This window comes from Strigops habroptila, chromosome 7 (genome assembly GCF_004027225.2).
Source record: "Strigops habroptila isolate Jane chromosome 7, bStrHab1.2.pri, whole genome shotgun sequence".
Taxonomy (NCBI): Eukaryota; Metazoa; Chordata; class Aves; order Psittaciformes; family Psittacidae; genus Strigops; species Strigops habroptila.
In genome coordinates, this window is record NC_044283.2 from 28,089,267 (window position 1) to 28,103,290 (window position 14,024).

Here is a 14,024-nt window from a genome sequence, read left to right on the forward strand (position 1 = left end):
GGCTGGAGGTGTGGGGTACCCCGTGAGCCTGGAGGTCTCGCAGCGTTCCCAGGCTTCTCCTCACGCCCCGGAACGCCGGCTGCTGACAGCCACCACCGCGCTGCCCGCAGCGCCCTCCACCCGCCGCCGCCGCCGCCGTTCCCCTCAGCGCGGCGGGGCGTGGGGCGGGGCGTGGGGCGGCCGGGCGCGCTGATTGGCCGGTGTGGGAAGGGGCGGTGCTTCCGGCGCGGGCGGGGAGGAGAAAAGCGCGGCGTGAGCGGCGGGCGCAGCGTGGCGGGCGCGGCGGGCGCGGAGCGGCGATGCGCCTGACGCAGAGCATGTGCACCATCGCCGAGTGCGCGCCCGGCGGGGACGGCTGCCCCGCCGCACGGCCCCGCCTCGTCAAGATCGCGGTGGTGGGGGGCAGCGGCGTGGGCAAGACAGGTGAGGGCACCGGCGGAGGGGCGGCGGGGGGCCATGAGGGGCGGCGGAGCGCGGCTAACGGCTGTTTGTGCCTGCCCGCAGCGCTCGTGGTGCGGTTCCTCACCCGGCGGTTCATCGGCGACTACGAGCGGAACGCAGGTAGGCAGGCGGAGTGGCGGAGTGGCGGCTTGGTTCCCGCCCGGAGCCGTGGGGATCGGGCTATCCGCGGGCGTTGGGGGGAAGTTTATCGGGAGGAGGGAGAGCGGCGCCCCAGCCCCGCCGGTGGCTTCTTGCCCCGCAGCCGCTCGGGGGTGTACCCGGGTTGGAGAGCGAGTGGCGCGAGGCATGGAGTCACAGACTGGTTTGGGTTGGAAGGGACCTTAAAGCTCATCCAGTTCCAACTCCTCGCCACGGGCTGGGACACCTTCCCCTAGAGCAGGTTGCTCCACGCCCCGTCCAAGCAGGTCTTGAACACTGGCAGGGATGGGACAGCCACAGCTTCTCTGGGCAACCTGTTCCCGTGCCTCAGCACTCTTAGTGAACTCCTTCCTGAAAGTCAGGGTGCAAAACCCAGCCCTGAGCCAGGTCCCAAGTGTGAAGGGAAGAGCTGGAAGCTGTTGGGGCTGTAGGTGCACTGAACAGCCATCAAGCTGTTAGGAGGCTGGCAGCTCACTTAAAACTTGTGCTGTGGGCAGCTCTGGCAGCCTCTGCCTGGCAACCCTTGAGAAGGTGTGTATCCACCACAGCGAATACACTGTCTGTGATCACAGCTTTGCTAGCACTGTGTTTCACTGCATCTCTGGTCCCTGTCAGGACCTACTTCATATGGTGCAAATGTCCCTATGACGTCCTGTAGGTAAAATAATAAAGCATTCTTCAAACCTGATACTGCATTGTTCTTGGCAAGCTATATGCCAGCAGTTATATGATCTGGACAGTACCAGCTTAATAGGGACAGTGAAGAGGTGATGTTACATACTTACTTGAGTGTAGCATGGCAGGAAGTCTAAATTAATGTGAATGTAAAATATACACTCTTCTGTTGAGAAAATGACTTGAAAAAGCTAAAAAATCTCCCAAACCAACAAATCTTACAGACCAGCCAGCAGAGAGCTTCACTGAAGTGTGGAAATGCTAAACAAAAAGCAAACTGCTTTTCTATAATAAAAGCTGGTTATTTTGCACACTTAACCTTTATCTAAGCTAAGACAGTCTTTAAGAAGCGTCTTTAAGAAGTCCTGAGTTACGCATTGTTAAATGCCAAGCTTCCAAACAAGTCAATGCAAGATTAAATCCCAGGCTTCTAGTAAAGCTATAAATTTATGGGCTGTTATATACAAAAAGCTTATAGCACTGGTTCCTTGTGTCATAAATAGCAATACAACTTTCCCTACCCAGCTAATGGGCAGCAGAAGCAACTTTTGTCTGTAGAGTGGTGGCTGTATTTGTGAACCTGTTGGTGTTCTTGTCAGGTAATCTCTACAGCAGGCACATCCAGATAGATGGAGAGATGGTGGCTATTCAAGTGCAAGATACTCCAGGAGTTCAGGTGAGCTAGATGCAGCCATGCAGTTCACCAGAGCAGCTCTAAGTCTGTGTCTGCTTGTGTGTCTCTGCACATAACCATCTTGTTATGGTCTTTCTAGAAAATATTTTGCTGTCCATTTCAGAGTTCCATGTTCTGTGTGGGAGAGGTGGTAACTTGTGTTTTAGCCAGCCAAGACAGATGTGTTGGGGGCCGGTGGTGAGCTGGTAGTAAAAGAAAACAAATCACTGTTTTGATGAATTGTTTGCATGTTGGAGGCCCATTACTTGTGAGTGGCTGAACTACTGGAGTGTCTTGTTCCTGTATATTGGGAACATTAGACACAAACCCAGAAACAATTCCATGCATATACAGTGCATGTAGAAGAAAATGTCATGACCACTGCCCAATAAGCTTCACAAATGTGCGTGACAAAGTGAAGCCTGTATTGTGGCTGTGCTCATTAGCATGTCACAAGTTAAAGTTATGGATGTATAGACCTGAGTAATGCTGGATTGCTGCCTTTTTGAACTGGGCAACACTCCAGGTCTAAATGCTTCCAGCTCGTATCTTTGCTTCCCCAGACTTACTGTCTAGCCAGTTAATTTCCCATTCTGTGGAACTACAAAGTCTCTCTCTGCATGCAGAACTACTCAGGTCAATTTTCCGTTTGAGTATAGCAAACACCAGTGTTAAATTCCAGCTTTTTGCAGCTGAATCAACATATGCATTTATTCACCATGCTCAGATTAAGCTTGTACTTACAATGTGAAATGCAAATATATATGTCTGAAGCTGTAAAAAGCTATTTGGCTTTAGAGACTCCTAAATACAAGTATCTTTAATCTTTTATGACTTCATCTATCTAATTTGAGACCATTCATTTTTCAGATCCATGAACACAGTCTGGATTGTAATGAGCAGCTGAACAGATGCATTCGCTGGGCAGATGCCCTGGTGATTGTCTTCTCCTTCACAGACTATAAGAGCTATGAACTACTCGGTCACCTTTACCATCACATTCGACAGTTGCATCCAGGAAACACAGTCCCTGTTGTCATTGTCGCAAACAAAGCTGATCTCTTGCACATCAAAGAGGTGGAGCCTCAGCAGGGACTTCAGCTGGCTAACATGCTGGGCTGTACTTTCTATGAAGTATCTGTCAGTGAAAACTATAACAATGTCTTTAATGCCTTCCATCTCCTCTGTAAAGAAGTCAGTAAGCAGCAAACAACCAGCACCCCTGAGAGAAGAAGAACCTCTCTTATTCCACGGCCAAAATCACCCAACATGCAGGATCTGAAGAGAAGGTTTAAGCAAGCTTTGTCTGCCAAAGTGAGGACTGTCACTTCTGTTTGACAGCAGAGACGCTGGTCTTCCCAGCGCTTAGTCCGAGACTGAAACCTGGGGTTTTCAACACTGGCACATCTAGAGTCCAAGGCATTGTGAAAGAAGGATGGTTCAGGTAGTCTTTTGCAAGGCTGTAGAAGTTTTCCAGCAGTTGCTTAAAAAAGAAACAGTGGCAGACTGGAAAAGAAAAAAACCCCAAAACTCTTGAAATAGTTCTAGGATGTGACTTGCAGAATGAGTATTTTCAAATGGAAAAGGAACTTGTCAGTAAATGAAACAAGCTTTCAGTTTGCTTTTTCTTCAGTCAGACAGATTTGGCTTTCATTTGTGCAGAAACAACCTTTTAGCTGAACTCAACTTGTACTTGAGCAGGGAAACACCCTGAACTGCAGTTCACTGTTCAGAAGTAACCACTTGAGTCTTGTTTTTCCATGGATGAAGGACAGCATGATGTATCTGTTTAATTTCATTGCACAGCAGAACTGTTTATTTCAAAACAAATAAGCAAACATGAAATTGCTCTGTAAAAATAAGTGTAAAATAAGTGGATGGGACTGGGCATCAAGACTGTAAACAATGGTCCTTTATTTTTTTACTAGCTATGGTATTGCTGACAACTTGATGAGATTCTTTGTATGCAAAACCATTGTCCAGAGGCTGTAAACATATATACTTACAAATAACTTGTGGGTTTTAATAGACTAAAATGATTCAACTTGAAGCTTTTGAGGAATGAGTGTGGAGTTGGAGTCCATTATAGCTGTCAGTGTAAGACACTTCTCTCTCTCTCTCATCTCTCCCTCCTGTGTGCAATAGGCACAGAAGGAATGTGGCTGTGACTCAGCTTGGTGTGAAGCACATCTGGCTCCAGGCAATGAAGCTGGTGGCATGTTCTGAGCTGAGCCAGTCCCTCTTCATCCTTAAACACGGGACAGATTTATATACATATATATATAAAAACTTTTTCTTTTTTACATTGAGCCAATGGAGTTCACAGCCTGAGGGCCTTATACCCATGCACTTTAAAAAGCCGGTTGTGCTTTTGTTTAAACTGTAACTTATTTATTTTGTGTACAGTTACTCCTCCCAGGGAGTGGACTTTTCATTCTTACTGCCTGGTTCAATATTAAACTTTTGAATTGCATGTTTTCTTACGTGTTCTGTGCAGGTGAGAAGCAGTGGGCAATAACCAGTGAAATGTTGAGACAAAGCAATAGCTTTCTCAAGGTAGTTAACATACATTGTAAGAAGGCCTTTCCTGCCTCTGTTGCTTTATTAGCATAAACCACAGGGGGAGAGCTCTCACAACTACTTTACAACTTCCTTTTACGAGATCCTTTTAGGAGAGGAACTGAATGAGGCAGAGATTTCAAATTAAAATGGGATTCTTCATTTCCCCTTGTCAAAAAAACCCCACTCCAGTGAGAAAGGAAGGGTGTGAGGTAGGTCAAAATCTGAAAGAACACTAAATCTTTTAAGTGACTGCTACGTTCTCAAAATTAAAAAAAAAACAACCAAAAAACAATTTTATGTATTGAGCTATATCACAATGAGAAACTTGATCAAACTGCAAGTCTTCAATTATTTTATTACTACAAGCCTTCCTGAGGAGGATGTGTTGCTGGGACTAGGGTGGCTGCTGCACATGGGCTCATCTGCTTAGCGCACAGCTGTAATACCTGGTGCAGGGAAACCCTGACAAGGTGCTGCTGCTGATAATCTTTCTGAGCATAAGCTCCTAACCAAGTGGTTTAGGATTAGACTTACAAATAAAGCTGAGCTTGCTTTTCCCATCTGAGCTTATTAAATCACCAAATACTGCCCAGCTTATTAATACAGTACTAAAGCTGCTTGCCAAAGGTGGCTCTGTGTTTTCTCCTCTTCCTACCTTTTGAGTATCACTTAGCGTCACATGCAGAGGGCTTTGGCACTCCTTGCTATGGTCCTGCACCTGCCCAAGCAAAGTGTCTTCTGTGCTGTTGCTACTCATCTGACTGGCAGACCCCCTGGCCTTTTCCTGGAGCACAGACTATGTGTTGCTGCTACAGCTATTTCCTACAAATAAGCAGCTAACTATTACACTAGGGCCACTGGAAAGACTCTGCTCCAGTCTTGGTCGAGAAGAGGAGCAGGCTTTTGTGACCATCTTCTTTAATTTCTTCAGCTACTTGAGTACAAGAGCATAGCTGAGTCCCCAGCATCCACTGCCACAGCTGTGGCCCCACTGGCTGAAAAGATTCCTGCAAATTGGGTGTGTGAGGCTGGAAAACTAGTTTCTGCCTCAGTCAAAGGAAGTGCAAGAGCAGCAGTGTCTGATTACACTTACACTCCCCCCTGCTTCTCACTATCCACACAGTATGTCCTTAGATGGCCAATTCAGAGAGCATCTGATGAAAGACAGATAAGGGAGAGAAGACCACAACTGCCAGCCTCCATCATGTCCAGAAAGCAGCAGCAGCATCTCAGAGGTGTGAGTAGCTGAACTCACTGACCAGCAATGGCCACTGGATGTAAGGGAGCCTTTCTGCTGCCAGCGGGGTGTGGAAAACCTTCTAGGACACCTCCCAGGGCAGAAGGTCTTGGTTCTCTGGGGCAAACAAATAATGCAAAAGAAAAAGGGGTTGCAGGAATATGCAGTCCTGGCATCTGTAACCCTGCGTACCAGGAGAGGAGGAGAAGATGGATGATGTTTGGCATTGTAGGAGCATTGCTTTACTGATTACAGAATTTACAAAACATGTATATTCTAAGATTGAACAGTACAGAAGACAGAAAAAGAGACTGGCTATTTGCTTACAGTTGCTCCACTCAAACTGTTTCTTGAGCTTTTAACATTGCAATCTCATAATAAGTCTCATTTTTTATAGCACAAAGTTCCATTCTATAGCCATTCTTATAAATTTCTCTTCCATAGAGGTGACATTGTCCATGCTTTATAATCGGTCCATTGTCTCCTTCCAGCCACCCAAAAGTGAATTTAAATCAAAATGCACCCTTTTCTGAAGACCATTATAAACATTTAAGAGAACTTACCCTAGCAAACGAACAAAGGTTAAAAAGCTACTTCCCATTTAATCTACTCCTTTGGCATAATAAAGAATGCTCTGATAGAGTGAATGTCACTTATAATTTCACATTCTTATCTCAATGTAAGCTGCAGTCTTAGCATCCCTTAGATGAGGCAAGAGGATGCAGCTTTAGAGCTCCACCATTTTATGTAGCAATTTGGAAGTATTGGTGCTATAGTCAATCACAATCTCTACTGGCTGCTGCTTTTTTATCACAGATTGCAGCAAAGTTTTATAAAGAAAAATGACACAACTGAATTTGATAGCAGCTCTTTCGTGATCATAAATTAAAAATAAAAGCTGTTTTCTAATCCTGCTGCTCAGAAATCTAGCTCAAGACAGAATCTGTGCTGCGGCCTCTTGGAAATGGGATCATGCTTCTTTTTTCTCTCTTTTTCTTTTTTAAATATATATGAGGGGAGGAATCTTCCAGGGTTATCATCAAACCATCACAGCCCATATGTCCTCCTGCATAACCCTACAGAGAAGTGTGCCATCAGAAACAGCCTTTTCTCCCAGGACTGTGGGTGGAGAAACTAGAGCAGGAAATGGGAAGCTGAGAGGGAAGCAACCCTTTGAGTCCAGCTCTCTGCTTCCCTGCCTCTACCAGTCCTGCCAGGAGAGCACCACTGGACTGGGAGCTGCTCTGCCAGCTACATCAGGGCTGTGCTCCATCACCTCTGGGTTGTGGGACAAAGTAAGAGCAGAGGCTGTTAACCCTGTGTAAGGCACATGTGTCTTGCATGGTAGCATGACAGAGAGGGTGGGTTTTGCTAGCCTTTCACTCACTCAGCAGCATTTCACTCCCTCCAGAAGCAACCCCAGTGAAACTGCTGGGAATACTCAGAGAAAAAAAGTACTGGGGAGTACTTTGGGGAGTGGAAACTCAGCATCACCTGGTCCTCAGCTGCTCCTTTTCTAGGGATTTATGACAAGTGATCATCCTCGCTGTGCCAAGCAGGGCTGGGGAGATTCAGCACTGCATGGTGCTATCGTTAAGGAGAGGGGAGTTGTGGACCATTTTGAAGTGCTGCCTGTGAGCTGCACATGTTCCCTTGCAGCCAGACACCCAGCTGTTTCAACTGGAGCCATAACTGCAGCAGGGGACATGGCATAGTTTGGAGGGCTATTGGGAAGAGTGACAGACCAGGGATTTGATGTTTCTAGCCGAGGCACTCACTCATCTTCTCCAGAGATCCTCCCTCATCAAATATCAGTGTCAGGCTGGAGACGGTCTGTGGCAAACAACAACTCAATAGCACTACGTGGTGTCAGGAGTGCAGAGGAGAGCACGATTACCTGAAAGGGGGAACAAGAAACAACAAGTCAAAACGAAGGGGACCAAGGCTGATTGCAGTTCTAATAAGCTGGGGATATGAGGTATTTGCTTCACCCAGCACTAGTCATGCTGTGTGTTCCTGGTGTTTACTGACAGGGCAATACAACTTGCTCAGTGAAACTGTCTGCTCACTAATAACTGTAGTTAAATTACTTTAAGGAGCATAATGACTGGTAGCATTGTACTCTTAATGAATGTGTGCTTTGACACATTTCTACCCACATTTTACCCAGTGATTTGTTGTGACTGCCATTGTGTTTACTGAAGCACCAGCTGATGAAGCAGGGGTTTACCCTCCCACAGCACAGATTTGAGCGAAGTCTGTTTCCTCTCAGTTGAAGGTAAGGTGAGCACCACAGGAGTGCTACCAGCCTGCTGCGGGGAGCCACAGTCCCTGTTCAGAAATCACTTAGGACCAGGCACAGGCTGTTCTGCAGAACAGGACCAACGCTCAACCTTGAGTGCTGTGGGGACACTATTGCTTTTGTTGTTCAAATTTTTAATCCAAGATGGGTCTCATGAATGAAACTGTTGTTCACTATAACCATGATACACACACTGCTAGATGCAGGTATCTCTTTTTCTTCAGTGAAAACCAGTATGTAGGTGCCTAGTGTGAAGGCTTCTCTGCACTGCAAAGCCATCAGCAAGGAGCGAGTGTGTATGCTCTTGCTGCTTGGAGCTAAGCCAGGGTTGAAGTTGTAGGACACTGCTCTTGCACAGCTCCAAGTTCAGCAGTGTCCGTAGGGTCAGGACTGAAGGCAGGGATGTAGGGGCAAGATTTATTTTACAAACCCACTTGAAAATGAATTTGCTTCTTCAGTGCAAATCTGAGGAGAGGAAGCACAAGCATCAACAACTGAGTACGTCTGTGTATCTGTTTCCTGCAGCAGCTATCAAACTAGTTGTGCTCTTCATCATGCGGCTTAAATGTGTGGTAGTGCTGCACTTCAACTTTTTTTGTTGTTCTTTCTTTCAACTTTTTACTTCAAATAATGAAAGGATCCCTTCTGTACTGCTGATAGTCTCTCCCCCACTTCTTCCCTTGTCCTCCCACACAATCTGTGGCAAACTGACACTGATTATCTCTTCTCCTTCCTAAGGCTAAAAAACTCTCTGTAATTTGCAGATGCCAAAGGCTGACATTGTCTTACTTATGTTACATGAGAATCAGACTAAGCACAGTATGTGCTCATCTTGTTATCACGCAGCTTAAGTCTGAAAAACACGAGGGGACATGTTACCAAAGTTTTCTGGGCATACGAGCCAAACATCAACAATAGCCACTGCCAGATAAAAGCAATTTCTTTTTGGAGTCCCACCACTGAACCCTGAAGGGATTTGTGCAACTAATAACAAGTCCAGAGAGAAAAATGAGATCTGCAACTTTAACGCCTGAGAAAGGATGCAGACAAATACTTGAAGTGGGACTTCCCCCCTTTCCCCCAGTATCTCTGTATAGCCCAGTATATCTGGGCTCATTGAGGGGGATAAATGTGAATATTTGTTCCTTCATTTTTACAGAGAAGGGTGGAATTGCCCAGATAAGTAATGCCCACGTCCAGGCTGGTCTTTTCAGGACAGTGTATCTCCTTTGCAGACCTTCTCCTTGTTCAGTACAGCACGCCTATCTTTGATGCTTCACCTGAAGGGCTACCCCTCCTGATGGCAGCTGAGGTGGAGAAACCAGGAGCTCCTGCCCTGACCCACTGTGCTGCCATGGGAGCTCCCCCTCAGCAGGGAAGGATGCAGCTAACATCTGAGGTTGCATCTGGAGTGGTTTCTCTTGTCTGCCTTCCTCAGTCACAACCACATAGATGGTTGTGCACGCTGGGAGGAGGGAGAGTGAAACATGCACTCATGCTCTTTCCTGTATTTTACTCTCCTGATTAAAGTGGAAAAAAAAGGTAATTGCCTTATTTGAAAGTAGGATACGCGTAGGAAACATTGTATTCCTTTGTGCTGCTCCATGAGAAATAAAACTGACGTTCATATTGAGATGCAGAGCAGTCCTGTGGATGGAAACATGTGTCTCCTACTCCACATTTAAATGTCATTTGCTTCAACTCCAAACAACTGCTGTAGTAATCAGTGTGCCCTGTCAGTTTTTCTGTTGCTCTCCTCAATTCTTTATTTTTGCACCCACACGTCTCTCCATTTCTCCAAGAGCCAATAATTAGTATAAATGTCAGGGCTTTGTTTCACTGGAAGGGACTTGGGAGGCCAGTGTTCCCCTGATGCCTGAACCTGACTGCCTGAACACCACAAAAAAGCTCTGTTAAACGCTGGCTCGAGTTAGACAAATGCCTGGTTTTTGAAAAGAGAATAATCCCAAACAGGTGGCACACATTCACAGCTAGAGTGCAGAAATCCAGGTAAATCCAACAAACTCATAACCTCTTTTCTGTATGAGAGACTTGCACAACTGCTTCTTTTCTTCTTTCTCTTCCTCCTGCTGCCTCGCCCCCAAAGTCCTTTTCACCTCCAACACAGCACATTTGGACAAAGGGCAAAATGCAGTAAAAGCTTAAAATTCTTTAGGAATCTGCCTCAGAGGGTGACCTGCTGCCAGGGTTAAGCCAAAACAAAGCAACACCAGATCCCATGTCACCACTGTCAAGCCTCAAGTCCCTCTAGAAAGCCAGTTGAAAGTCTCCCTGCATAGTTCTCAACCAACTCACGTGTTAACCCTCTGCTTATCTTTCAGGGTGTATTAATACATTTTGGGTGTGGATTAACTTGTCCATCAGTGTGACACAACTCAATCCACCTCCAAGAGGGAAAAGAATTTCATTTGCTGTTTTGGGGGGATTAGCAATAGGCTAATGCAGGAGAAACACTAAAAAATGGCACTCTGCCTTACAAAATACTGCTTGAGACTGCCTTGCAAAGACAAGTAAAACATGGAAAACACATGTCAAACCAAGGGGCTGCTCTGGCTTTGGTTGTCTCCATTTTGCTAATGATTTCTTACTAATCAAAGCTGCATTCCATAGGGACTGAAAACAAGATGTTTACAAGCCACTGTGGAAACCAGTTATGTGCATGATGCAGCTGGTTGCACAGCACTTCTCTACAGTTTTTAGATTACCCCGTGTATCTGCACTACTCAGCAGATACCCGATTGCTCCTCTGCAATTAAATGATCTTTAACATCTCAGGTGCCACCAGAGCTCATCCATCCTCCTCGTCTCCCTCCCCACTCCATTCAGATGACAGTTGCTGTAGTCAAGTTCTGCTGTCAGAGAGTGGATGGACAGATGCTACTGAAGCTTCCTTGCAGGAGGCCAACAGCACATCCAAGGGCTGCAGAGACTGGGGGCTCTTTCCACATCACCTACTTCAGGCTACTTAAGGACTCTAGTGGTCAGGTACCTATCAGAAATAGCTGGCCTGGGCCAGAAACAGTACAGCTCTATCCAGGCTAATTTAGTCTGCTCCTCAGCAGTACTAATTGATTTATCTGCAGGATCACCACTGATATGTCACCAGGTGGTACCTAGATCCTTGGCAGGCTCCTTCTGAGCATCCCTGCGCTATGTCCTGTAGACGTACTGCCAGGGAGCCTGTAGCTTTTTGGACAGCAAATGTTTTGGTTTATAAAGAATATGAAGAAACAAATCTTTTGAGACATGATGAAAGCTCCTTCAGAATAATGCCATCTATTATGAACTCTCCAACCTGAGTTTGAAGTTTTATTGCTGGCTCTAACATACAAAAACCAGACCCCTGGTGCCTGGACACTTTTGTCTACAGATGTTTCACAGCAAAATCCTAACACCATTCCTGCCCATGTGGCTGTGGCTTCGTGTAGGTTTGGTACCAGTGCTATAGGGCACATTATCTGATGAATTTTCTTAGTCTTTGTTCAGACAGGAACTGTACATTTGGAACTCTTTTTACCTGGGTACCAGGTTTGCGTGTTGCTACTAGATCCTTCACCATTTTGACCTCAGAGACTGTGACTCCACCAACCATAAAGATGATCAGAAGAGGATGATCACCAGGGTGAGGGCGATTCACCTGTAAAATGAAGGAAGGCATTATTTGTAGTTGCTCTGTCCAACTCCAAACCTATGGATTAGCAGTGACTGGCTCCCTAAGCTGCTGGAGGAAGACTAATGAGGAAGCTCAGAAATATTCATGGAATGCTGGTCTCTGTAGCAGCTGAGAGGGAAATCAGTGGGGTTGATGCCCTGTTAGAACTAATGAACTGTTTTCAGGGAAATGGAGTCTTCATGGTTTCCAATGAAACCTAGGGAAGTTTCTCACGAGGTCTGAGGGCTTTTCTCTCCATTCCTTCATTAGTTTCCTCCTTTTGCCAGAGTGGGAGATTACTTGGGTGGATGCATACGTATGCATGAGGCTTTAAGGAATGAGAGGCAAATTACTACTCAGCAGAAGCAAAAAGTCCAGCCTAAACATGCTAGAATCCCCGCCTGAGGTCAGCAGTGGAAAGAATTGCAAGTAATGTGTTTTCACCAGTCCAGTGAATAATCCTTTACAATTCATCCAATGAAAATACATCAGGTCCATTATAGTAAAAATTCAGTTTCTATCTTGTTTCACTTTACGGTTTTCAACACATCTATGACCAGGTTATAACTAATATAGAGAAACTTCAGCTCAAACAAAATACTGGTTTCATTTTTCTCCAATTATCGTTAAAATGGCACAAACATTCCACTTCAGTTAAAAATTTATAAAACCACATTTTAATTTTAAATGTGAAGGTAATTCTTTACATCAGTTTTTCTCAACCACTTCTAGAAGTCTGATTACTTTGCTGTTTCATAGCAAACTCTTTCTTGATAAAATACACTCCCCTGCCAATGCTTTTGCTCCAGTCTTTGGGAGTGATGTTAGTGGAGCCCATGCAATGTTTGGCTCCAAAAAGTGACAATGAGAACAGTTTAATTTGCTGGTTTTTAGACTCTCTTCCCCCTCTGCTTCCACAAGTGCAATGCAGGTTTTCAACATCATTCACTCAACAGCTTGAAAGTGGTCATCAACCTGTGTTTGGGCAAAGCGCAGCTCCTTTGCTTTCACCAATACAGCATCTACCTTTGATCCCTGTGGCTCCAATTCCTAAGAGTACAGATCTTCTTTTCTTCTCTACTGTGACTGCCCTATATTTAGTCTTGGGCAATTTATCATCCTGGAGCTCCATCAGGCTTTCTGACTGGCAACCTTCAGAAGTGACTCTTCCCTCTGAAGCAAGCATGGGGAGATGCATGCTCTCTCTCCAGGCTAGCTGGACACTAATTATACAGGGCTCCCTGCTCAACGCCACTTCCCAGGCAAGGAGCTTTTAAGTGCCCTGGGAGTTTGAAAGCAGTACAAAAAGCCTTAGATAGATGTATTAGTGAGCTGAGTATTTGTGTATTGGGTGTCTATTCTCTTAATCTCCCCCACTTTGCCAGCCATCTTCATTGAGTTGATAGCACAGATAGCATATATACTGCAGTTCAGCAGGGTGTCCTGCAGTTCTGGTGCAATATTGAGCAATTCTCCATTTACACCAACAGACCAATTAAACGGATACACCAGAGCTTACAAAGACTTTCTTTATGCACTTTTCCATGTCAGACTTCTTGCTTCTTACTAGCTGCATACAACACAGTGTCAACCACAAATGGAAAAAAGTCCATTCTTATTACAAACACAATGAGAAGTTTAAGTAAGACCTAAATATTAACTTATAAAGCAGGTCAAATAGAACTATTACTGGTTAAATATCAGAGTATTTCATGCTGTAATTGCTTTAAGCAGTGACACAAGGTTAAAAAAATAACTGCTCGCAAAGATGGTGAAGATAAGAGTTGACAAAACGCTCTGCTATGGTACTTTGATATAATACTGGAATTACTGTTTTATTCCTTTCCTTGGCTTTTTGCTCTTTGCAACCATATTGTCAGAGCAAATGGCTCCATTCCGTTTCATGAAGCTTCTGAATGACCCAAGACTTATGCAAAGAGCTCGAACTTCAGAGACTTGATACTGAATAAAGCCTCTATTTCTTAATGTCTTTCCTAGTGACAAGAAAGTCATAAGCATGCATGCATAACATTGGACACACTGAAAGGACACCCACTATAAGAAGATTAATCAGAAAGCACAAGCTTTCATGGCAGTACTAAAGAGAAAATGTCTTGACAAATCATTTCCTTCAGTCAAAATAAACCTAGATCCAAACACATGGTGCCTATATAAAACTTATTATTTTTCAGAAGACTAAAGTTCAAACCACAAATTCCAGAAATGCATATTAAAAATACTATTAGGCATGCAAACTCTAAATTAAATTAAAATTGCAATGAAAAGGGTCCTGGAATCTGTA

General features: G+C 45.0%; 2 protein-coding genes across 3 annotated transcripts in view; one reads left to right on the top strand and one right to left on the bottom strand.

The window, feature by feature from the left end:
- The window catches only part of SCFD2 (sec1 family domain containing 2), a 224,944-nt gene that overhangs the window by 26,280 nt on the left and 184,640 nt on the right, over positions 1-14,024 (bottom strand). Inside the window, exons 8-10 of one of the 2 annotated variants that reach the window (XM_030491893.1) lie at positions 11,588-11,707; positions 7,526-7,644; positions 3,843-4,196 (exon numbers count right to left, since the gene is read on the bottom strand). In XM_030491893.1, the coding sequence (XP_030347753.1) occupies positions 7,552-7,644; positions 11,588-11,707 (213 nt within the window). In that variant the 3' untranslated portion in view covers positions 3,843-4,196; positions 7,526-7,551. Of the gene's footprint in view, positions 1-3,842; positions 4,197-7,525; positions 7,645-11,587; positions 11,708-14,024 lie in introns of those variants that run through there. The other variant, XR_003992210.1, reaches the window with a different exon arrangement.
- On the top strand, positions 236-6,394 carry RASL11B (RAS like family 11 member B). Its single transcript, XM_030491894.1, has 4 exons — positions 236-423; positions 505-561; positions 1,875-1,951; positions 2,819-6,394. The coding sequence occupies exons 1-4, from the start codon at positions 300-302 to the stop codon at positions 3,284-3,286; spliced, it is 726 nt and encodes a 241-aa protein (XP_030347754.1). The 5' UTR covers positions 236-299; the 3' UTR covers positions 3,287-6,394.

Coding starts and splice junctions, on each gene's coding strand:
- RASL11B (XM_030491894.1), top strand. CDS start 300: ATGCGCCTGACGCAGAGCATGTGCACCATCGCCGAGTGCGCGCCCGGC. Junction 562..1,874: donor CGACTACGAGCGGAACGCAG/GTAGGCAGGCGG, acceptor TGTTCTTGTCAG/GTAATCTCTACAGCAGGCAC. Junction 1,952..2,818: donor AAGATACTCCAGGAGTTCAG/GTGAGCTAGATG, acceptor TTCATTTTTCAG/ATCCATGAACACAGTCTGGA.